Here is a 25,119-nt window from a genome sequence, read left to right as displayed (position 1 = left end):
AAAAAGCCATGTGTATTACATGAAGGTATTTTAAATCAAAAATATACTATAATTAGTAAACCATTGAGTAAATCTATTGAAGTGTTTTTTTCTTTCATAGCCATTACTATCAAGCTTGTTATGAGATGTTCTCTGCCTTTAGCTGTCTGAGCTCAAATCATGCTGAATCTGGGTGGGTAAAGTATTGACAAATAATGTAAAACTCCAGATTGCATATGGCAGATACTCACAGTTTCTGAGTATTACCCAAAATAAAACTAATTCAAATATTTAGAATGTTGGCATATTTTCTAAGGCTGGGTCTACATGGACGTTTTTTTTTTAAAAACACATGTAAACGTTCCTATTGCGATAAATGTCATAAACGTGCCTCAAGGAAACATCCTGGTGTAGATTAACCCGTTAGAATGCATGGCGATTTCAAACAAGGGCTTTAAATGCCTCAAGGTAAACGCTGGGGAAACAGTCCGTGTAGACTAAACCTAACATACAGATAAGAAGTAGCAACAATATTATTGTTTGCATTTTAGGTAACACCTGCAATATATTACGGATATTTGTGGTTATGTTTTCTATAGAAGTAATAAAAAAAAAGGTTTCATATTAAATAAGCCTTTAACTTGCAGATGGCACTGAAGTCTAAAGATGGTGTGCGACTGTTTAATACTGCTTTTGTCATATACAAAGACAGGGTTAAAAAGAGACAATACAAATATATATTTGTATTGTCTCATCTCTTTAGGCCTATTTGGTAATAAATATATACACACACATATACATACATACTTTTTCTATTATATAAATAATATAAAATGAATATCATTTATATTTTATTAAAAACAATATATACGTTTATATTCTATTCTACTTCTATTCTAGTCAAGTTAAACAACTCTTGCTGACAAAAGCTACATTTAGCCCCAGGCATTTAGGCTTAAATGTCTTGGACACAAAGGGGCCAAGTCTTATTCTTTGTAATAAATACACATGATTTGTACTGAAATAATTTATTTTCTGGAATAGGGTAGGTGTGGTTCTTAGTAAACATAATGCAGAACTTTATTAGGTTAAGTCTAATCCATTCAGATCAATGTTTCATTTGTGTGTGTCTTGCCTGATGTAAAGGATTGCACAGCAATGCCCCAACTCAGCTCTAGAGGGTGCAGCAGGCGACTGGGAATAAAGTTTTCCTGAGCTCTCTAAACACTGAAAGGTTAAAACATCCCTTCCTATTTCACAGTTCCCACTTCAAAGTCCTGTTTGGGGTTAGCCAGCCCTTTCAGAATGCAATCTCATGCTCTGTGGTGACTGCAGATGTTCTCTCCTCAAGCAGCTGGAAAATGTACAATCTCCCTTATCTACTGTGATCAGCAAACAGGGACGTTTCTGAGGTTTAACATGATTGCAAATCCGGCCATAATAAAATAAAGACTGCTTCACCTACAGATTAAAGGAGACAGAAGCACACAGGCAAACAAAATTAAACAGTTCAGATCGGTGTGGCTTGGTAGCGCTGCAGGCTGTATGGTCAGAAAGAGGCATTGTGCGCTTTTGGAACATGTTCGGGAAGTAGAGGTGGTTGGTTCAATGCACAGAAAATTGAAGGGGACGGAGAAACCAAAAAAAATGTATTTAGCCTGAATCCATTAACATTCCTTTCTCAGATTGCATTTACTTTCGCTTGTTTATGGTCACCACACATAATTCGTAATTTTCCAGTAGTTTCTATTTTTGAGCAATTTTGATGTAAAACAATCATGGATCTTATTAGAGAAGTTTCCATGGTAAACTTTCTCAGAGCTCTCTTGTTTCTCCAGATAATGGATACAAATAAGATAGGACCAGAAACTGGACCACACTTACATTTAAAGTGCACTCCACACAGACATACAGACAATGACCTACCATAACCCAAGCCATGCTGAGAACCTGTCTGGTCCTATAAGTTACAAAGTTACAGTGATCTGCCTACAGATATTCTTTCCCTCCATGGGTTACATTTTATAAATTTCTGAAAATGTTTCTTATTTATTTTATTTATCTAGATAATTTTTTTCCACAGTTCCAAACAGGGAACATTCACGTTACACCCTGTCCTCTAAGGAACTAATGTCCTTACCGCAGACATGAACACACATGTATACACATTGTAGGGCCAGGTGAACATTATCCGGTATATCTTAGAAAGGGAGTATCCAAAACACTTAGGGAAAAAAACTAATATTGAACCCAACACAAATTGGGAGAAAAAATAAACTTCCACCTTAAATGGCCAATACATGCTGTGGAAATGTCAACATTTTAGGGTAAAACATATACTAAAACGCCCAAAAAGTGATGTGCCTGTACCATGAGAGTGGTTGTGTCATATGTAAAAACATTGGATCCAGGTTTTTAATTCTACAATACAGGAATTATTAGTGGACCATGGTGTAAAACTAAGAGGCATCTGTTCATGGACCCAAATTAGAAAAGAAAGATACAATCCACCTGCAGCAAGGGCAGCAATGTCAGATTCTCCATTACTTTTATCAACAGTTAGATATTCTTTTATTTCAGTCTCGTAAACAAAGGAAATTTCCTATTAGAAAGCGGTCACCGTAACAAATGTTTCCATTAGAAACTTTAAAACATTCCTGTCCAAATTCTGGATTTTTCCTCACTTTCAACCCACATACGCAATGGTCACCAGGACTAAGAATGAATCCTCCCAAAGAGGACCTTGCAAAAGAACAAGTAAGGTCAGCTTAAGCTGCCCGGGTCCCTTACCCTAAACCACCTAACAATATGTAGGTAAAAAATATACCCATGAAGGAGAAAGTAACAGCAATACTTAGCTTACCCCCTCTTCCCTATTACTGGGTGTCATTGCTGTTCCAATTTAGGTCCTTTCGGCAACAGCAAGTGAAGTATCGGGAGAAAACACTCCAGTTCCTTGCAAGAGCAACTTCTTGCAAGAGATTATCTCCTGCTCTGTATTCTATAGGGTTCTACTAAGAAGGACAGTGATGTACTCCTAGAACAGAAGCTAAGGCCACAAGAGGGAGGTAAACAAAGTACAACCAAATATAGATATGTATCAGTTCAGCAGACCTTTCAATTTGCTGTAAGGCCCACTTTAAGAAACTAAACGTGACAGGAGTTAAAACCCTTCTCTATTAAATCCAATCTTTTCTCTCTTTAAAACAATCAAAAATGTTTTTACTTTAGATAAACTTTAGAACATATTTCCTGAAACCTCCAACAGTAAAACAAGAAGTAGAAACCTATGCTTATATCATACAAGAAGAACTGAGGAACTGGTCATGGCTGAAAAAGATCTAGCTCGGTTATAAACAAAAAGAAAATAGGAAGTAGCTTACAAAAGGTGTCGAACACAACTGTGAACACATGGCAGAGAAGATGTTAGCCTGTCTACATACTATACAGAACAGAATATATTATGGGTATAAAAATCTTGTAAAAACAATGAAAAATGTTTACATATGGGACAACCACTTTGGCCAGTCATGTCATTGACGGATGTCATAGACCTTTTGCATGAACAGCTAATACAGTATGTTACACAAAAGTAGTTTTTACCCTGAAGTAGCAGGTATTCTCACAAAACATTCTGATTAATAAAAACCTAATATGATCATTTATTTTATGACTTGTTATTGATGCTCATCACATCACTGACGTGAACACAGAACACACCACTTGGAAAATACCAGACAGGATGAGGTTGCCATGTCTTCTTCTTCTGAGCACAAATAAACATGGATACTTAAGGCAAGCCATGTGAGAATATTTAAAAGTATGGAGTATTTTATGATTTTGGTGACTAAGCTAATTTTTATACCAATGGTGATATTGTGAATACACATATTAGGAGGGAGATCAATAACATATAAAAGAAAACTGTATCTTTTTATAAGATATCTCATCAGTTTTTCCCTGGTATCTCCTTGCTATTAAATAGGTAGAGGTATGCACAAATAAGATTTTGTTTTAGTGTGGAGGTGACACCGTCACACAGTGGTTGCCTTTTCAGCACTTCCAATTTTTAGATACATCTATCTATGTTAGTAGGGTGACTATTATTTTTTATTTATGACACAATAAATAATAACTTACAGACAAATATATTTTGTCTGTATATACAAAGTACTGAACCAATATGTTTTAATACATAAACATATCTGTATCAGCTCCAGAACTACTTTAGCATGTATTAGGTAGTTTACATTATACTGCATAACTTTGCATTGTTTAAACAGAAAGGAGACTGCAGCCATTTGAGCATTTGAAACTTGTTTTTTATTACGGATCTCTTTCACTTCCTTAAAACTTAAAGAACTTTGTGGCTAATGATACACTTTACATTTCTTCCCACAACACATCAATCTGTTGCCATGTTTCTATACTAGTTTCATTATAAGCTAATACAGTGAAAATTCCAGATATTACTTCATCTCTCACGTTTCATTTTTTTCAGACAAAACTGACACACTTTAATGAAAACTTGGCTACAATTTCCATTATTTTAGGAAGTTACTTGAGCAGGGTTAAGAAATGGTAAATGGCTCACCAAAACTTTTTTACCTTATTTTGCAACTTGTTGAGTAGTTCCCAACCTGACTATATGTATCAGAACGGCTGATAGCATGTTTACAGTTCTAACAACAGCCAAGCATTATATGGATTAAAAATATTAACCAATACAATTAGTATATAAAGTAAGTAAATCTTTAACAATAGAACACTATTTAATCTTAAATTTCATAACTGGTATACCTGCTATAGACTATGGGATGCTCCTACCACTGTCCATGGTACTGATAAGTGCTGAGCAACTGACCCAGAACAAGGTTGGATTTCTGTCTTTTCTGATTCAACTAGCTGCATGTTAGTTCCAGGTCATTTATTCAAAAAGTTTAAGGTCATTTATTCAAAAAGCACTACCAAATAGCCAGTAACAGCCAAGCACTGCACATTTTCAGGTAAAGTTTAAAAATGGAGGCCTACATAATTCTCTTAATAGATCGTTTTGTTTTTTGAAGTGCAAAATCTAACAGCTATTATAAGCATCTTATCATAGGGTCAATATCCAGCAGCAGCCACTACTTTACCATGCGTTCTTCCCGATTTGGAATTTCTTTATACTTTTCTACTTAGTAGGGTCAGATTCATTACAGATTATATGATAACCATGTAGTTTGATTATGCAGCAATCATTTTGCTGACTTTCTCTACAGTCTGGCCATATATAAAGGACTTTATTATACAGACTATACAGTGGTACCTTGGTATAAGTCCGCTTTGGAATAAGCCCAGCTTGGTATAATTCCTGTTTGGACATGAAAAATTTTGATTGGTATACAACCTTTGTGCTAGAACTTGTATAGGTCAAAATGAGTCATAACACCACGCGTTACCCTTATTTACCTCTCTCGAGACAAAGCCACGACTGCCTACGAGCGTCAGTACGCCAGTTGCTACCATTCAGTAAACAACCCGCGCTATAACTCTCTGTGAATTACATAACATCCCCTCCTCCTCCCTTCTCAGCACCATCCTAGTAGGCACTCCACTCTTGGGGAAGGTAAAGTGAGGTTAAATTTTCATTTATTTCATCTAATTGCTTTTGTATTTATGTAGTTTAGTATTAAGCAGTGTTTAAATTATTTTATACAGCCCCATCAATGTTCAATATCTCAACAACAATAGGATTTTTTTCATGGGAACGGATTAATCATTTTCCTTTTATTTCTTATGGGAAAAATTTGTTTGGTATAAATCCTGTTTGGTATAAGTCCAAGGATCTGGAACAGATTAAGGACTTATACCAAAGTACCACTTTACTCTTGTTCAAGTAACTTATTCAACTTTTTCTATTAGGATGAACATGAAATACTGACATTTTTACACCTATTACACCTTAATAAGACCTAAATTCATAACCACATTAATTTAAGATGCTGCTTTGCTTGGCTTCATATTACAAATGGCTATAGGGTGGTGCGTTACTGATACTTGTGGTGTTATGGTGCAAATCTGATTTACTACCTGGCGGAGGCCCTTCTATGTTAAAATAAAAATACCTTGGACCCCACTGTTACACAAACATTTTGTTAAGGTAATTACTTTTTCTGAGTTTTAATTCAAACTAACTCCTTCAGAACTATGGTTACTTATTTAGTTTTATAGTTAAATATTTAGTAGCCACTTGACTTTTCATTCACCGGAGAAGCAGGAAGACCAACTATGAAATACACACACACACAAGTTTAACTTTATGCTTGAATAAATACATCACTATAAGATTCTCAAAAGCCACCAATTTACTTACTGTTTTATTCCGCAATCGAATTATATCGGAGACAGAGCCAGCTCCGCAATATTCCATTACAATCCACAGGTCTGTATTTTTAAAATAGCTGCCATAGTACTTGACTACATAGTGGCTGCAAAAAGAGAAAAGTGTGAAAGGATCATTTACAAAAAATCATTTATCTTTAAAGATAAAGACAGGTTCAGAAAATATTGTCTAAATACAAGCAGCATGCATATTTACTTTAATCTTGGCATACTTTGTGTATTTCATTCAGATCGGTGCAGTAATCCAGATGACAAATGTGTAGGTGCTTCCTCTAATACAGACCTGTCACTGCTGCTCTCTCCTTTTGCAGGGTGGCCGGTCTTGTGTACACCCCATACCTGTAGTCTTCAAAAAGACTGTTAGGTCCCTAAAGCTCTGCTGTCTGTTCAGGTTATGTGCAGGTAAGTAATGATTCACTTGCAAAGGCACAAGGTGTAGACGAAGACTGATATCATTTGTTACTAAAACTGTATGTTTGAGTAAACTGTGCAACCTGCACTGCAAGTCAATGTGTTTACAATAGGTTTGTATGTGTGGTTCTTCCTTTGTGTAATCCACATGCATAACCAGATGCAAAATATTGCTTTGGTTGAATAGGAGCAGGTGACAGTGGCACTGGGGAGCTGTGGCCTTGCTGTTTACCAATCATTTAAAATTAGCCTTATTAATGTGATTATTTCTATTTAAAAACAGATTAATCATTTTCTCCACCTCCGTTCATATAACGGTCACTTACTGATCAAAATTTTTTGTTCTAGAGTTGGCAAAATACCTGGCCATGTTTATTTTTGTGCAAAACTCTGGGCAGTCTTGTAATCATTTTCTGGCCATGTGACCCCAAGACAAGAAATGGAACAAATGGTTATCACTGAGACAACAGACCGCAGACGACAAAAACACAGTCAGGGGAAAAAATGAACATTTTTTATATGTGTCATCAATATTTCCACAAATTACAGATATTCAATGTTCTTGAGAACTGGAATATATTTATTTGATTGTCGAACAAGTCAACCAACTGAATAAAGCTGCAAGCAGTGTCTCAGTATATGGGATCAACTGTAGTAGTTGATATAGACCTGTCAACTGCCAATCAGAACCCCCTCCTATACACACTCATTTGTTTTAATCAGTAGGTTAAGCTGACTTTACATATAAAATATATCTTTGTAACGGCCCTTGCAGCCAACATGATAGCTCACTATCACTACTCTAAGCTGTGTGGCTCGCAGTGTTTTAGTCAGTCTCCAAGTTTACATACTGTTCATGACAAGCAAGGAGCTCTGCACCACCACTAGGGGGTGCTGTTTGGAGGCAAGAAGCTTACTTAGCGCTATGATGGCTGAGCTGCATATTTCCTGGGAAGAGCATATTCACTGCAAAGCAACATAAAAATACAGAGCTGTAAGATGGTATACGTTATTAATAATATTAATAAACAGGATTTATATAGCAACAACATATTACGCAGCGCTGTACATAAAATCGGGGTTGCAAATGACAGACAAATCAAGACTGTGACACAGGAGAAGGAGGGGAGCACCCTGCCCCGAAGAGCTTACAATCTAAGAGGTGGGGAAGCAGCACACAATAGGAGGGGAGATATGGATTGGTGGGAAGTAGTAAGAGTATTAAGAGGCAGAAGAAGACAGGTAGGAAAGTTTGAAAACATGCGTTTTTTTTTTTTTTTTTTTGGGGGGGGGGGGGAGTTTGAGTAGGAGCAAGCTGAATATGACGTGGAAGACCATTCCAGAGAGTCGGGGCAACTCTAAAAAAGTCTTACTGATTAGTACAGGATTTATTAGCAGTGAGCATACCGCTTCATTTTAGCATTTGTTTCTCTATATTCTTTTTCTCACGTGACAGGATTTAATCTTTACTGATCAGGATCTGGCAATATTTTCTGTGCAATTGGTCATCTTCTATAATCCATTTAGAAGAGGTCTCATGCGAGTTAAAGAGTTTGTAGGCTCAATCAGTCATTGCCTTTTAAATTGTTTCCTCTCATCAAGTGCTATGTTTCTTTACATGATCTTTTGATTAATGAGTGCATACCTATTTTAAAATCCTTGTTTATCCTACCAAAATCTGACTTATTTAGGCAAGCAATGACGACATTGACCACAGAGTGATTCATGCGGTAGCATTGTCAGCCCAATCTATATTCTTATGATTACAGCATACCAAAGAAGGGCATTCTGTAGGTTGTAATATTCAGCCTACCTGTAGTGTGTGAGAGACAGTGGCCCTGATTTAATAAAGCTCTCCAATTCTAGAAAGGACACACTTTTATAAATAAATCTAGGTGATCCAAAAAAAAAATTTTTTTTAAAAAGTTGCAAATTACTAAGAAATCCACTCCAGGATTGCGCAATCACCCAGGTTCCCTGATGAAAGTGTATCCTCTCCAACCTTGGAGAGCTTTAATAAATCAGGCCCAAAAACTCCTACAGTTGGAAGAATTTAGGCATTAAACCAAATTTTAGCTCACAGTCTTTGTGCTTGGAGGAACTTATAAGAATAGTTGAAACCTAAGGGAATGTTCGGACCAGTGGTAATTTTATAAATGTATATGCTAACCATTAGGCATTTGTTTAGGATGCACACTGCATGCAGCATCTGAAAAAACATGTGGTGATGCTGTGGCCACCAACTGCCTAGAAATAAAAAGGTCTATTCAGTTCAATTGTAAAAATTACTTGTAAGCCATTTTAAGCGGTAAATACGCTTACAACCACTTGCAAAATCCGCTTGTATGAATATCCCCCAAGGGTTTGTAACTAAAGTCCCAATAAAAAAATGTCAATAAGGCAGTTTTTTTTTTTTTTTTTTTAAAAAAGGATGTCCCTTCTGCAATAACTATTCTTACCGGCATTATCACAGCCCAGCTGATTAGTATGCTATCTGCCATTTTACCAAATGGACGTATCTGTAACCTTACTGGAAACACCATTCATTACCCACTATAATTTCCAATAGTTGTAGCAGGGAAGATGCAACTCACAATGCAATGTAAAATGGATAGACTGACCAATACAGTACAGAGGAATTCATTTAGAAATGAAAGTTCTGTGTATAGCAATGTGCAGCCTCTCTTGGGGTGAATTATGACCAGCATCAATCATTGCAGAATGGGAATTAGCAGAAATTAATGTGGGGAATGGGAGGACAGTACTGAGAATAAAGAATATTTAACTACAACAGAATTAGACCATGATGATGGAACATACAACTCCTATATAAACAATTTTAAATATAACAAAAGACATTACCTTTCAGGCTTAGATTAGGAATAAAATAAATTGAAGGGTCATTTAGCTGTGTCAATTTCTGCTTGAGTTACTGAGCTCTGTAAATCACTGCCTTTTACAAAAGAGTCAGAGAAAACTTGTAAAAAGGTGGCTAGAGCTCCATATGCTGAAACATATAAAAAATGATTTACACCAACAGGAATCATACATGAAGACATATACCCTACACCGTAAGCCAGAGATCACAGAATAAGTCTGAGTTATGCTATCTGCTGAAGTTTGCACAAAACAGTGCAAAGTTCAACATCACTCAGAAGGAATCTTGTCAGTGACCACAGAGTCCGGTTATACATGGTACAGCGGTTTCTGCAATGCATTGCTCAGCACATTTCAGGACAGTAGCTGATGCTTCTGTATGGCAGGGAAGCAAACACAGCAAATATGACTTATAGAAAGTAGTCATCACCACCAAAATAAATGTACACAGAAAACCCTACAAATGTGCTTACCTGTCACATTGCTGCATTATAGAGATTTCCTTAATAATTTCTTGAAGGTCCGATTCCACAGGAACTTGCTTGATTGCGACAACCTGCCCAGACTCTTTGTGAATGGCTTTAAAGACGCTGCCATAAGAGCTGCACAGAAATAAGACCAAAGATTAGCTGAAACAAATAACGCTTTAAAACAATAAAACCTCAAAACAATTCCTTTGGATAAAAGTAGCAGTAATTACAGCCATGACTTTTACATGGAATAAAACACAAGGATTTATAGGGGAAGAGTCCTCTGTATGACCTGTATTACACAAACCCTTGGATTGTATCATATACATACACAGCAATCAGAAGCACAATCTCGCTCCTGGCAATAAGTCTTATTAACAGAAGACTTAAGAATCTTTCCAGATCAAATGCTGACATGAAATTGCTAATAGAAGTCTTATTTTATTAAAGAGAAGGAAATCCAATTCGCTAATCTCGAGCACTGGTCTGTATGAACTTTCTCAAAATCTAGAAACTTAAAAAGTTGGAAAACCGCAATGATGCAACTCCTACACATATATATCTCAAACACACCCTCACCATTCACAGCAGTCAATTTACAACATACAGTAAAAATAAATGTGAGGGAACACTACAATTTTCCCTGCATAAATATCTTTTCTGCCCAATAATATTATTTCATTTTATTCTTAGTACTGGAAATGTTTTTCCATTTGGGCAGCACAGTGGATCAAAGGTTAGCACTTGCACTGGGTCCCAGGTTCATATCTCGGCCAGGACACTATCTGCATGGAGTGTGCAGGTTTTCCCTGTGTTAGTGTGGGTTTCCTCTGGGTATTCTGGTTTCCTTCCACATTCCAAAAACATGCAGTTAGGTTAATTGGCTTCCCCCAAAATTGACCTTAGACTGGGTTACTGTCAAAGTCCATACTATATCTGTGTTCAAGCCAGACATTTTTTTCAAGCTGGGTGGCAAGATATTGTATGTGAGGCCCTTGTATTGTGACCCAGCTCTTCAGTAACCCCCCAAAAATAGCAAGGTGGTCACCGAAAAGTTTCAGGTGGTGCACCTGGGTAAAAGGGGCTGGGGTGAAAACTGTATATTCACCCACAAAGATGATACTTTGTAGGTGACCTTATGCTGCCATTATGGTTTTAAGTCTTTTGGGGTACATTTTATTATGTTAGCAAATCTAGCCCCTTGGATTTTCACCCATTCCTAAAGCCAAAACGGATTAAAGTTGGATGGATGGTGTTGGTGTATAGCAATCTTCAAGTCATGCCACTTATTCTCAGTTGGGCTGAGGTCTGAGCTCCGATTAGGTTATTCCAAGACATTTAAAGTGTAGCTTTGGCACTATGTTTAGGGTCACTGCCCTGCTAAAATTGAATCTTCGGTCTCATATTTATGGCAGATCAAAACAGACTTTCCTTTAGAATTGCCCTGTATTTACTGCTATCCATCTTCTAAATTCTGACCAGATTTTCTACCCTATTTAATGAAAACACCCCCATCACCAAGTTGCACTGTGGGAAAGATGTTCTTAAGGTGATAAGTATTCTATAGCAAAAAAGGTAAATTCTAGTCTCATCTGCTAAGAGAACCTTGTTCTGTGTGTTTGATTCAGTGTTCTCCCTAGGGCGCACCACCTGGCACTTTTTAACAACCACCCGGTTGTTTTTAGTTGGTTACTGATGAGTTGGGTCACAATTCAGGGGCTTCCACCCACCTACAATTTCTTCCTACACAATTTCAGGGTTGAGCACTGTAGTTAGCCTGCCACATGCTGTTTGGCAAACTCCATAATTGTTTTTTTTCGTTTAAGTAATGGAAATTTTTCTAGCAAGTCTTCCATAAAGTCCTGCTCTGTGAAGTATCCAGCTTAAAGTTCTCCCTTCATTCCCAACACGTAAAAAGATAACCAGAACTCCCCCCTGCCTATGCAGGAGATACTTTATCATGGTTTAGCCAATCAAGATGTCTGCCCCAAGAAATGAAAACGATTGTAGCACCCTCCAATGGGAACAGGGACAGGTAAATGTTGTGGGCTGAGTACTGCTTCAAAATATTTATTATTATTACATATTTATGACACTCTGATTGCACACAGATGGCCCTGTGTGTGTTAATTCCACTTCAACAATTTAGACTATTCTGTTTTGTACATGTCATAAAACTCAAAAAAAATTCCATTTTAATTTCAGATTGTAGTGTGACAAAATGGGGCACGTCTAAAGGGAGAATACTGTCCTAAAAGACAGTAAAAAAGGTTTACCGACACCTAAAAGGTTAATTAAAGGTTCCTCCATGCACACAAGTTTGAGAAATGCTGGAATAGATGCATCTTGTATCTATTCTGCATGATCATGATTGCATAAAACATTTAGTTCTGAACTACATCTTGGAAAAATATCAACAATAAAACATTTTAGAATTAAAAGGAAAAAAAAACAGAAAAGATACACACTTACACAATCCTTTGAAGTCACATCATTAATGTAATTCATAAAAGCTCCCGCACGTGCTGTCAGAATATAGTCTCGTTGGCATTGTTCTCTTACTTAAGACACATCTGCCTTGGTGGCTCTTTATCAAAGGTTTTTACTTAGAACTAGACAACAAAGCCAGATGTGTCTTGTATCAAACTGCATTATTAGTTTTCCATTGGCGCTGCATTGTTATGTAGATCTCACAGGATAGAGCATCTGCTATTACACTGCCTCTGTGTGTCATTATTCATTAAGCTCACTTGATTTTTTGTGCAGTTAATGGGAATTTGTCACTAACTAGCCCACCACTTCACGAAAACTGTCACCAAGCCAGTTATACTCACTTCCCCAGGTTACCCTGTCAAAATCGAGTATGGGTGTTGCTCCATTGTGTTATACCTTACACATAATGGATGATTTCACTCTCCCGGTGACCATGTTTAGGGCTGGTGGCTGCTTGGGCTCAAGAAGCAAATCGTAGAAGGAGGTGACCTAATCTTAACACCCAACAACAAGGAGTATTTGCTGCATCTTGGCGGTGGGGAAATGTTGCAAAATTGAATCTATGTGGGTAAGGCTGTGTACACATGTAAGACTTTTGTAATTGGAAAAGATCTTTTACAATCCTTTCCAACAACAAAAGCGTCCGTTGTGCTGGTGAAGGGAAGGGGGAGAATGATAGCGCGGCACCCCTCTGCGCTTTATCCCCTTCACTTGCATTGCAGTAGTTCATTGTGAATGGATCCGCCAGGACGAATCCTTGAACAACATCAGGCAGCCGCTTTATACATGCCAGATTCAAGGAGGCTGAAGAGCCGCATGCGGCTCCGGAGCCGCAGGTTGCAGACCCCTGGTCTAGTACGAATTGCTGTACAGAAACGTGGTTTAAACTGGAGACTCAAGTGTCTGTTTTTCTACTGATGCCGTCTAAAACAAAAATATAATTTTACATTGCTGTTATTTTATAGGTCACATATGGCTAACTGGTGGAAGACATTAGAACCCAATTTACATGTATTTGTGTGTGACCTTGCAATAACTATGCATTGTGCAGGTGTTTTAGTTAACTGTATATATGCACTGGGTGCCATTAATATTAAATCACAATAACCAAAACATACCGACATAAGTCATACGTATGAATCGTCAAAACGGTACACCAAGTTCTGGAGCAAACATTATGATGTAGGCATAAAGAAGGCAGGTACTTCTATTTTCCTAAATTTTAGGAGGGTGACAATACAAACTAAACCTTCTTATCTGACAGGGGAGAGATCTACAGTTGCAATGGGGCTGTATACACAACTACAAGAAAAAAATCTGTAACTTGAATCCATGAAAGATTGGATCTAAGCTGACGTAAGCCCAATGGAAACATTTGCAGAGTAGTAGGCAAACTGTAAACGAAAACACTAAAAAAACAAAATTGGTATGTTTAATTAAGAATTACCGTAATACATTTGACTATTTGAAACTGAAGCTATCTATAGAAATGTGGAAGCTTAATTGAAACTAAATCTAAGGCCTACTTTTGTGCCACTTCATACAGCTTTAAGTATTTGCAGGATGATCTTGTCCATTGGACAATTAACTTAAAAAAATCAGTTTTAGGTGGAATAAATAAGACCAGTGCCAACATATTTCTTAACACTGACGCCAATTAACAAATGCTTGAGAACACTGAACATTATCGTATTCAAAAAACCTGAACCCTGCTGAGAAGCAGCGCATTGAGGATAAATTGCTTCCCTTTATAAAACCACAATGAATGAAAGAGGCCCAAAAAAGAAAAACATAAATACAGAGAAAACCTGCTTTCTGCAGACAGAGGTCATTAGGAAAAGCTGCTACTGTTCTGCAACAGGAAACTACAAACAGCAGTTCTCTGTGCACTGGGAGCAAGATACTTCCGCTGCTATGAATAGAAAAGATGAAGTATTACCATGTCAGGCAAGTAAAAGCTGCTGTTGGACAGGACCAGGAAGCGGATACCAAAGCTCTAAACAATGTGGTAATCCTTGATATAGATACGTTTCTGGATTTTGTTTTATGTCATAAGCAAGCTGGGCAAAAGTGAACCGACCTGTCTCAATAGTGATCGGCAAAGAAAATCTGTTTTAGCCATTAAATATACACCGCGTAGGCTCGGTTAGAGAGAGAGAGATACTTAGGGTTCTAGATGGGCCTACAAACATACAAATGTTGCCTTATAAGACTATAAACTTTCATATCAGGCAAACATTCTTATAGAGTGGGCCTACACTGAGAGATCATGAAAGCTGCCATTTCTGATCTGCTTTTTAACAAATTTGCCTGGTTGGTGTTCTAGTCCTCTGCTTTACATTCGTAAAATCATGATCTTCCTAATGGTCCCTGATAAGGATTGTGGAGGCTGTGATACATTGATCAGCTCACAGTGAAATATTACTATTTTTACTATTATCATTAGTTGCATTATCTTTGGTATTACATGCACAGGAGTTACATCATCTTATCTAATCAATGAACAGGACCAACATCTTTACGGAAGGTGGTGGTGAAGATGGCAGCACCCATCTCTGCAACCATTACAGGTCCTGGATCTGTTAGTTCTGCTTTAGGTGTGTAAGCACCTTTAAGCTGCGTACACACGGCAAATTTTTCTCGCCCGATAATCGGTATCGGCCAATTATCGGGCGAAAATCTGCCGTGTGTACAGTCGGTCGTCGTCCATCGTCCGACGACCGTCCTGGCGGATCCATGGACGATGGACGACGACCGATCCTAATGAAAGGGAAGGGGAGAGCGCGCAGCAGGGTGCCGCTCCGTCGCTCTCCCCCTCCCCTCTCCATAGAGCATGAACGGTGCTGTATGTACAGCATCGTTCATGCATCGTGCACTCCCTTCTCGTTGGAAAGGATCGTGAAAATTCCTTTCCAACGAGAAAAATTGCAGGTGTGTACGCAGCTTTAGGCTCAACTGTAAATATTTATCGAGGTTGTTTGATATATCTTTAACACTTGAGCCCAAACAATACATGGTAATCATCCTGATCTCTTCTTTTTAGGTTCAACTTGGAAAAAATATCAGCTGACAAAACAAAAGCTCTTTTGATTTCCATTATACTATTACACGAGAATATGGAACCAATGTTCAGGTTGTAACGCACATGGGAATGGACTTTGAAGCAAGTGGCAGATGGTCAAATACTTTTCTCCTGAAAGTCGTCAAACTCGGAAACCCTGTATAATCATTCATGCAATCACATGACAAATAAAAAATGATCTTTGCTAAAATGGCTCTTTGGCAGCCTTCACAAACACCATTCTGCTTATTCAATAGAGATCATGTGACCAGCAAAGGAAGAGTTACAATATAAGAATTACGGAGGAAAGGTAAGTACTGACATCTGTCCGCCTGCTGTAGATTTTACAGGGATAAAAGTTATTAAACAAAAACACCTAATCTGACACTACTGCTACACTCTAAATTTGCAAAAACAAGCTTACGAAAGAACGAAAATGGTATTTTCCCTTACGTATAAAATAATTATTTCCCATAGACAAATTAATTGAAAACGGGTGTTCAATAAAGCTATAAAATAGCCGCTCTCTCACCAAAAAATTATATTCCTGGACTGGGACGTTCACCAAAACAATATTATAAGGTATAAAGAGAAAAACAGACCTAGAGGTAAATGAATTCTTCCAACAGAAACCACCTCTATTGTGTACAATAAAATCCACAATCAACATATCAAATTTACACACACACCATCTCTTGTAGGTATTTCAATCTGGATAACAAAAGTGAAATGAAAAGACAGACTATTTTTATATAGTATTTCTGGCATTGATCATTTTAATATTTCTCAATATTAGAGGGTTCCTGAATGTAAAAAGAACCGATATCTCCCTTAACATATTCAACATTAGCGTTCTAGTCATCTAATAAAATACTTTACAATCATGCTTTAAAGCAAACTTAAGAGACCCCAATTTTATCCATGAATCCCCGCACAAGTGATAAAAAAAAGAATATTACATTTTACACTTACCCTTCGCCAAGCTTTTCCAAAACATCAAAGACCTCTTCTGGCTGTTTCGTCAAGCTGTCTTCACTCAGCTTTTTAAGTTTGCTAATAAAAGAAAAGAAACACACAGACGTGAGGTCAATGTGTATGTGGGATAGATGTAGAAAAAAATCAGTGTATGGTGAAGAGCAGCAATGATGTTCCCAACTTGCAGAATATATTTTACATATACATATATAAGAACCTCAGTGTAAACCACTGTCTCCCAACCAGGGTTCCTGGGGGTGGAGGTTCTTTAAACAATGAGCCCCTCGGGTCAGTTTTAGGAACTTCAATGATCTTTTTGGATATCTCTAAGGAGGGCATTCTTCCCAATGGCCAGCAAAGTAAGGCATTATTTCCACCGAACCCCACAGCAATATACTATGAGTTGTGTATATAGTAATTATAAAAGGTGTTCCCTGAAAGTTATTTCAAGGGTTCTGTCATACTTAAGAAAGGCTAAAATTGACTATATGGCTTATTTGTCATGGGCACCAGACCACAACACCTTGAAAAGTAGGCTGGGCATTCTATTATCAAACCATGGTCAATGGTATAGAGTTGCCCCCTATGCCACTTTAGCAGCCTCCATTCTTCTAGGAAGGCTTTACACAAGATTTTGCCAATGGGAACCCGTGTCAATTCATCCAAAAAAGCATTTGTTAGATCAGGTACTGCTATACCAATATTGGATAAGAACGAGCTTGAAAATGGTGCTTCAATTGTATTTAATAGTAATAAGGGGAGATTTCTGCGGTGACCACTAGAGTTCCTCCATACTAAGCTCAATAAACCACATATTTATGGATTTGACTTTGTGCACAGGTACATATTCACCTTCCTTGAAGGGTAATCAAAAAGCTGAAAAGCACAATTGTTTAAAATATGTTTGCATGCTGTAGCAACGCCAGTATCCTTAACACCTGAATGTACTCATTCAGGGTGTTGACATTCTTTTGGCCATATAGAGTAGGTGTGATGGTCAGGTGTTCTCAAACTTTTGGCCATATAGTTTATTTTACAATGTAGCAGATGTGATTTAGGTATTTACAGCCAAATATTTTTTTTCTTAAGTAGGACGTTTTAAAACCATTATAAGTGTACTTGTGTCTCCTGCTGCAGAAATTCCCTTTCATATCATGTACCATCACAGGAAGTGCGGGAAACATTTGTCTCCATTGCAAGATTCTGTTTTAAGATTGGTCCAAAAAAGGTGGCTAGGAATAAGAGAAACTATGACAGCGGTGTTACAGATACATGACACACAGAGATCCCAAACGTGCCTGGCCTGACTAGTTCACAGAAACATAAAGCTAAACTAGAACGAAAATGAATGCTAAGATTTTCCCAAACCCTCTGCTGCAGGATTTGCCCAAAACTGTGCAACAGTTCTCTGGCTAATGCACAACAATAGATTGGACAACATATGCAGGCAGAGCTACTCATTGACTGCTGAGGATCACTGAGAAAACCTTGGGATTACCCAAAGAAATAACTATTTGTTGGTTGAACATATCTAAAGAGAATTCTGCCTGACTCCTATGTATTACTGCACTTGGTACCTTGCTACCACTGTGTGTGCATATATGCATGGTCACACACTAAAAGCAGTTGTACTTGTATAGAACAATAGGGCAGAAGCCAAATCCTACCAGTTGCACACAGCTGCGTTGCTTGCTTTGTCTATACTGAAACCCAAGTACATTCACTACACTAATAAAGTCCTAAGAACACCACCTGTCCTTCCCCAGCATGCACAGCTCAGGCTTCCCTATTGTTTCCCTGGGATCTGGTAATATAAGCAGACAAGCACTGTGAACATGGGAACTAGCATGTAGATGATTCAAAAGGAAAGCAGGATGCACTAAGAAGTGTAACGCCTAGGGAATAGAACTACAGCATATCATCAAGCTCCAGTCATTATTAGTTTGACAGAAGAATGCCCAGAACCATGCGTATGCTCAGTAGAAAAGAGGTTAACATTTCAGTGGAAAGGGAGTTACGCCAACCAATCCAAGTTGCTTATTTTGGATAGCGCAGGGATTGCCTCTGTGAGGTCTTTTTTTTTTTTTTTTGCTGTTTAAGTTAATGTGTTGGGCTTATAAAATCCTATCCCAGGTCCTGTCTGACTTATATTTCCCAGGTTATGCATAAACAAAACCCTAACTGCCCTTTCCAAGCCTCCTCATTCGTAACCTCTTCCTACACATGGCTCAAAGACTTCTCTAGCATTGCCCTCTACACTTTGAGATTCCATCAGGCATCCCATTGGGCTTGTTCTTACAGTCAACACAAGCCCTAAAAACCAATGTTGTTAATACCTACCTCTCTATCTTAATCTCTAATTCATCCCATTTTCGGCTACCCTACCTTTGAAACTGTAAACTCAATTGGGCTGGGTTGTCTTCCCCTACTGTGCCATAGTTATTTAATATATATATATATATATATATATACACATATACACAAGCTTGTCAGCCAAAAAAGATTGGGAAATAACATTCTATATGAACACTGCTATTTACATCTCTAAATTACCACTCTCCTTTCTTATGAATTACTGTTGGGCTAAGTTTACCTTCTGATTATTTTCAAGTGGTGGGCTTGCTTTTGGGAGGAGTAAGCAAATTATAACAAACTGCCACTCTGCTAGGCCACATCAATTACCAATTTTAGGAAAGTAGGCAAAAAGTCTTTATCTATATCAATCTTATCTATACCATGTGTTGTGTCGATGACTGTAGCTATTTCGGCATGACAACCAGAAAGTTAGCATTTCCAGAATGAGAAAATAGAATGACAGTCATCATGTCTTTCTTGGAAATAAAAAGTTGTGTGTTTTTTTTTGTTGTTTTTTTTTTAAAGGCCGGTGAGGTTACATTTCTTACAGGTTTAGAAGGGACTGCATTTTCATTGCATAGTAGCTGATTTTTGGAATTTATATGTTGTAATGATTTGATCTGCACTGCTTTGCTGCAAAGTTTTAGATGTTGAATCCCAAAAGCAGTCACAAAATTACATAAAAACGTTGACATGGGAAGTCCTGAGTGGTCTGTAGCTCTCAATCTGATGCCCACCATGCCATTACCAATCTGGCTCACCTTTGCCAATAACAGCTTAAAGAATCATGGGACTTATAGTACAATAATGTAGCTGTATGGGGGAGATTACTTATTGGTTGAATGACAGAATTATAGCTTCATTCAGCTTCATACATTTTTAAATGTCAGCCCTAAGCATGGCAGAGGCTAATATCCATCTAATACAGAACAATAAAATATATTCAATTCAATTGATTGTAAGTCTGCTGTTAAACGGAGCATTTCAAGGCACGGAAGGGGAAACAATCACCATTGAAATACATGTTAGGACAGCTTACATAAAGCCAGGAAATCTAAGGTCAATCCTGTCTGTAGGAAGGCAGACAGCCCCAAACGAAGAACAAAACTATGATTGTTAATTGGAGACTTGGAAACATTAAAACACATCATAAGATGTCTGCACAAACATGCGCGAGATACCATAATACACAAAGTCATTGTTTAGTCCACGGTAACAATGACACAAGTATGACCTCATTTAAAATGAGGTTTTTACATTAGATTGTAAGCTCTTCTGGGCAGGGTCCACTCCTTTTCCTGTGTCATTGATCATATTGGAATGTCATTTGCAACCCCTATTTAATGTACAGCGCTGCGTAATATGTTGACACTACAAAATTCTACCCAGAATTTTTTTTTAAGTTGTGGGCAGGTGGTGACAGCTGTATTACAACCCAACTTTCTAGTAACCTCCCAAAATCAGCCGGGTGATTGAAAAGTGGCAGGTGCTGTGTCCGGCTAACATGAGAATACTGCACTATATAAATAATGTTTATTATTAATAATACATACATACATACATAAACAAGAATTAAAAGGCCTTGGTCACCATGTGTTCCTCATGTATGGCAACTGGCTCTTGGTTCACAAACATTTTGAGGGCTCAATACAAAAAAAAACCCAAACAGCTAAATCTGCAAAAATTATGGATTAAGGGGCTCTGAGGAAAACCGCAATACTAGGAAGGGTGTCTGCAGTAACCTTCAAATTTCAACTTTTTACAGCAAGTTAAAGTTTCAGGGAGGCACATTATTCATACGATTCATATTCATTTCTTTGGAGGAACAGAAGCGCTTGTACAGCGTCTAAAACATATTTTCTGTACTACCTGAAAAACTAAAAAAAAGCAACCTGTTAAATATTCATTTTTGTTCCAGGGCTTAGTAATACTTTAGTTCTACTCATGAGGTCCAACCAAGGTCTATACCATATCATGTCACTAGCAGTCCCTCAGAGGAGCTAATAATCTATGTCCTTACCATAGCCTAATATAGGGCTTCCACCAATGAACCTAGCAATATTTTGTTGGGATGTGGAAGTAAACCAGAGCGTCCGGAGGAAACCCACACAAGCACAGGAAGAACATACAAACTCAATGAAGAAAGTTTCCCGACCAAAATTCAAACCCAGAGCCCAAGTAATGCTAGCCACCATTACTCATATAGAACATCAACACTATTGTCACCACCAGTAATTTATATTGAACCCTTTAAAGGGGTGAAATTATTAAGAGGGGGTTGAAACTGCTGCTGTGCTCAGCATGATGTTGCAGTTTATCAGATTTTACTGCCGTCCAACGATACATTTCAAGTGAAGACGATTTACTAACAGATGTCTTGTGAATCATTACACAAATTAAATTTTATTTTATGTAAATGGTCACAGACAAAAATTGCTGCTGTCTTTAACTACTTGCTGAGATATACTCAAAATATTACCAGAAAAGTACCAATTCAACAAAGTAGACCCTTCAACGTTACATAATGTGTCTGGTAAATGTTTACATTCAGGGTGGGTAAAGCTTCTTTTAAAAATCTATGACAAGGCAGGTTATTATTGAAGTAAGAGACAGGTGATATCGCTTCTGCAATAATCGCCTGACAGCCCAGTGTTCTCCCCAGCCCCTTTTAGCCGGGCACACCACCTGGTACGTTTTTAGTAAGCAACCAGCTGTTTTTGGGAGGTTAATTGGGTCACAATACAGGGGATGCCACCCGCCTACAATTTCTGCCCACCCAGTTTAAAAAAAACTTCTGGGTTAAACACTGTAGCCCCAGGTGAGGCATCAGCATAACCAGCATTCCTGGCTTCATCTGCATGTGCCAGGAATGAATGAATTGATGACACACAATCAAGCAACGCTCATGGACTTCTATTCCCAACAAAAGAAGCAACCTTAGAAAGTTTCATACTAGCAGTTCTGACACTACCTAGGTCATTGTCGAGCATGCCCACCTTGCACCGACCGGTCCAATATAGAACATACGGACAATGTGACCTACATTTACATCACACTGCAATCAGCATTTACCAATGCACTACACACAGGCTTCTAATACAAACACAAATGTGCCAGAGATAATGGAAGTGGAACATATGTCTGTGACACAGACACTGATAAGCTGAGCACAATGTGCCCAACACACTTCCAGCATCTGGATATCTTCAAAGCAACACAAACTAGCGGCATGGCTTAAAACGGACATTTGTTTTCCTCTTGTGTGAAATCGTGAATTATTGAACATGAAACCGATATGGTGATGGGGAGGTCAGGACACGAAGAAACTGTGTGATCCCTATCAGCCAATGAAAGTCAGCGGATTGGCATTTTAAGTTTTATCTCTCCAAAACAATCCACCCAAGGTGCCTACTCAGGAAGTAAACAGAGGATTAAGAGGGTCACTCCACCCACTGATATGTCAGTGTTTAGCAGACTCATGAGAATTAAAGGACATGGTTGTTTCTTAGGGCTGATGGTGAGATCTTTGAGCTGGTGCAAATGTTACGGAGAGGATCCATTCTTTCTGGGTGCTGCTTAAAGCTGAGATCAGCCAAAGTGTAAGGGAAGGAAGGGAGATTCACTGCATTATGAGAGCTGTACTATAACACAGCTGTCAGTACAAACATATAACAAGGATACAGGGAGGTTGGAGCTGTGTGTGAAGGTTCTGGGAATGAGCTTTAGGCTCAGCAGAAGTTGAATGTCACCATTTATATTACAATGCATTACTTCACACATTGTACGGCTCAGAATCAGCGTATCACAATCACATATCATGGATGGGAAATGTGCACGGAGAACAGAGCAGGAACTCAGAAAATGTGAATGATGCAATTTGATGTGAATGACTCAATGTGATGTGAACCATGCAATATCAATACCACAATGTGATGCAAAGGGCACAATGTTTTGTGAATAATGCGATGAATACCATGTGAATGGGCACCAAAGACATATGCCAACAGCAACCAGTTCTATTCTTTCTTTTGCCAAAGTCCCAATGTTTAGTTTATGTTCAGTCTGTGACCCATGTTAGCCAATCAGCACTGACATATTAAGAGCCGTGTTAGTGGGTCAGTGAATCACGTTAGCCCTGGTGCAAAGTGTGACCCCTCGGTGGGCCAAAGTGCTGGCACGATGTTACCGATCTCAGTGCCGGTGCATTATGCGACTTGTCAGTGGCTCCAGGCTAACACAGTTTGTGACAATACAGCAACCAAGAGCTGACACATTTTTACAGATGTCAGTGCAGAGTTACAGATATCATTCCTAAAACACTGGGTTACTTTTTAGTGGCCAGCGTGTGACCTGTCAGTGCTGGCACAGAGTGCTAGATGTCTGTGCTGGTGGTGTGTGACATGTCAATTTGATAATGCTGGTACAGAGTAGGACCTGTGTGTAGATCAGTGCTAGTAGAATGTGAAACCTGTCGGTACCAGCGCAGCATTGCTGATGTCGGTGACGTCTCAGTGATGCAGAGTGAGTGTGAAATTTAATGGTGCCAGCACTGCATTGCCAATGCCGGAGCAGCAGTTCCAATGCCGGTGCAGCGTTGTCGGTGCCGGCATTGGAATTGGTTGGTGCTGGTACATTATGTGACCTGCTGGCACAGTGTACAGTAGAAGTGTGATCCCCGGCCGCTTTTAGATGGGCGCACCACCCAGCACTTTTCAGTAAGCACCTGGCTGTTTTTGTGTGGTTACTGAAGACTTGGGTCACAACACAGGGGCTGTCACCCACCTACAATTTCTTCCCACCCAGCTAAAAAAAAAAATTGTGGGTTCAACCCTGTAGAGTAGGTAAACACATACTAGCAGACTGGGGGTGGAGGGCAGAGCTGTGACCCGGCTTCTCCTCAGTGACAGGCGGACATGGCAGGACTGAGGCCTCTGCTCCCAGTACTGACCCCCGGCCAGGCCCCTTACAATCCATCTCCTCCAGGAAATAATGAGCACGTTCCGTCTCACCTCTTTGGCGCGGGGTGCTCCATGCTGGCTGCCTCTGTTCTCACACTCCGGACCGATAACACCCACAAGAAGCTCCGGAACCCGCACTAACTCCGCACAACTTCCATCTTCCTCCTCAACCAATACACTTCAACCCAACCTGCTGCCACAGCTAGTACCGCCCACCGGCTGGAAATACAACTCTGATTGGCAGGCTCGGGCACAAGCTCACTTGCTAATTGGTCCCAGGCTCGTGACAAGTCCTAGCAAGTTTCTTCTAGTGTTATTGATGGTAAAGCTGCGCTTCATTCCCTCCCAACCAGCGTAGCCAGGGAGCAGGAAGCTGAAAGGGCGCCCAGAGGATGCCGGGTAGGGGGCGTGTCTTTACCCGGCGCATCCAGAGAAGCTTCGCTGGGTTAAGCTGCTGATTGATCTGACCACGTGACAACGTTATAAAGAGAACCTGTCATGGTAGTCACACAAATAAATCCTCCTGTCATTTCTCTGCCTGGCTTATTACAATTTATAGAACTTAATAAAGTGTTCAAAGCATTAGTTACATATTTTAAATTTGTTTAATGCACCATGATACCGTAATTTGTGTGTATGTGTAACACTTCCAGGTATTCCTCACATATATCAATATGTTTTTCTCCAGAATGACGGTGCCAACTTTTTTCAGGCATCATCCTGTGCTGCCCCTGCTGCGGCTGAAGCACTAGAAACTTCTGCATGTATATAAAAGTTCTGTGATGGCTTCAAGCCCCTGACATTACCAATGGCACCCCAAATATATAGTGAATGTATCGCTACAGATGTCAGAGATGGGGAATATGCTGCAGGAGGTGGCCAGAGACAACAAGCATTTCCACAATCACATAAGAATCTCTGAGGCCATATGTCTCTGTGATGGCATAAGAGTCTAGGATGATGGGACATTAATATGCCACAAGGCTCCATGTTGACATATGGATTTGCCATGACATAATATTATTAATATTAAACAGGATTTATATAGCGCCAACATATTACGCAGCGATGTACATTAAATAGGGGTTTCAAATGACAGACAGATCCAGAGAGTGACACAGACCTGCCCCGAAGAGCTTACAATCTAAGAGGTGGG

The 25,119-nt window shown here is 38.9% G+C and overlaps 1 protein-coding gene across 1 annotated transcript in view; it reads right to left on the bottom strand.

Moving 5' to 3' along the window:
- STK3 (serine/threonine kinase 3) overlaps positions 1–24,274 on the bottom strand; it is a 54,236-nt gene extending 29,962 nt beyond the window's left edge. Inside the window, exons 1-4 of the mRNA XM_072410854.1 lie at positions 24,015–24,274; positions 16,648–16,728; positions 10,125–10,253; positions 6,335–6,449 (exon numbers count right to left, since the gene is read on the bottom strand). Coding sequence (XP_072266955.1) covers positions 6,335–6,449; positions 10,125–10,253; positions 16,648–16,728; positions 24,015–24,037 — 348 coding nt within the window. The 5' untranslated portion in view covers positions 24,038–24,274. The remainder of the gene's footprint in view (positions 1–6,334; positions 6,450–10,124; positions 10,254–16,647; positions 16,729–24,014) is intronic.
- Between the last annotated feature and the right edge of the window lie 845 nt (positions 24,275–25,119).

This window comes from Pyxicephalus adspersus, chromosome 5 (genome assembly GCF_032062135.1).
Source record: "Pyxicephalus adspersus chromosome 5, UCB_Pads_2.0, whole genome shotgun sequence".
Classification (NCBI taxonomy): domain Eukaryota; kingdom Metazoa; phylum Chordata; class Amphibia; order Anura; family Pyxicephalidae; genus Pyxicephalus; species Pyxicephalus adspersus.
Note: the sequence above shows the minus strand (reverse complement) of the source record. Positions and strands in the feature narration are given on the sequence as shown.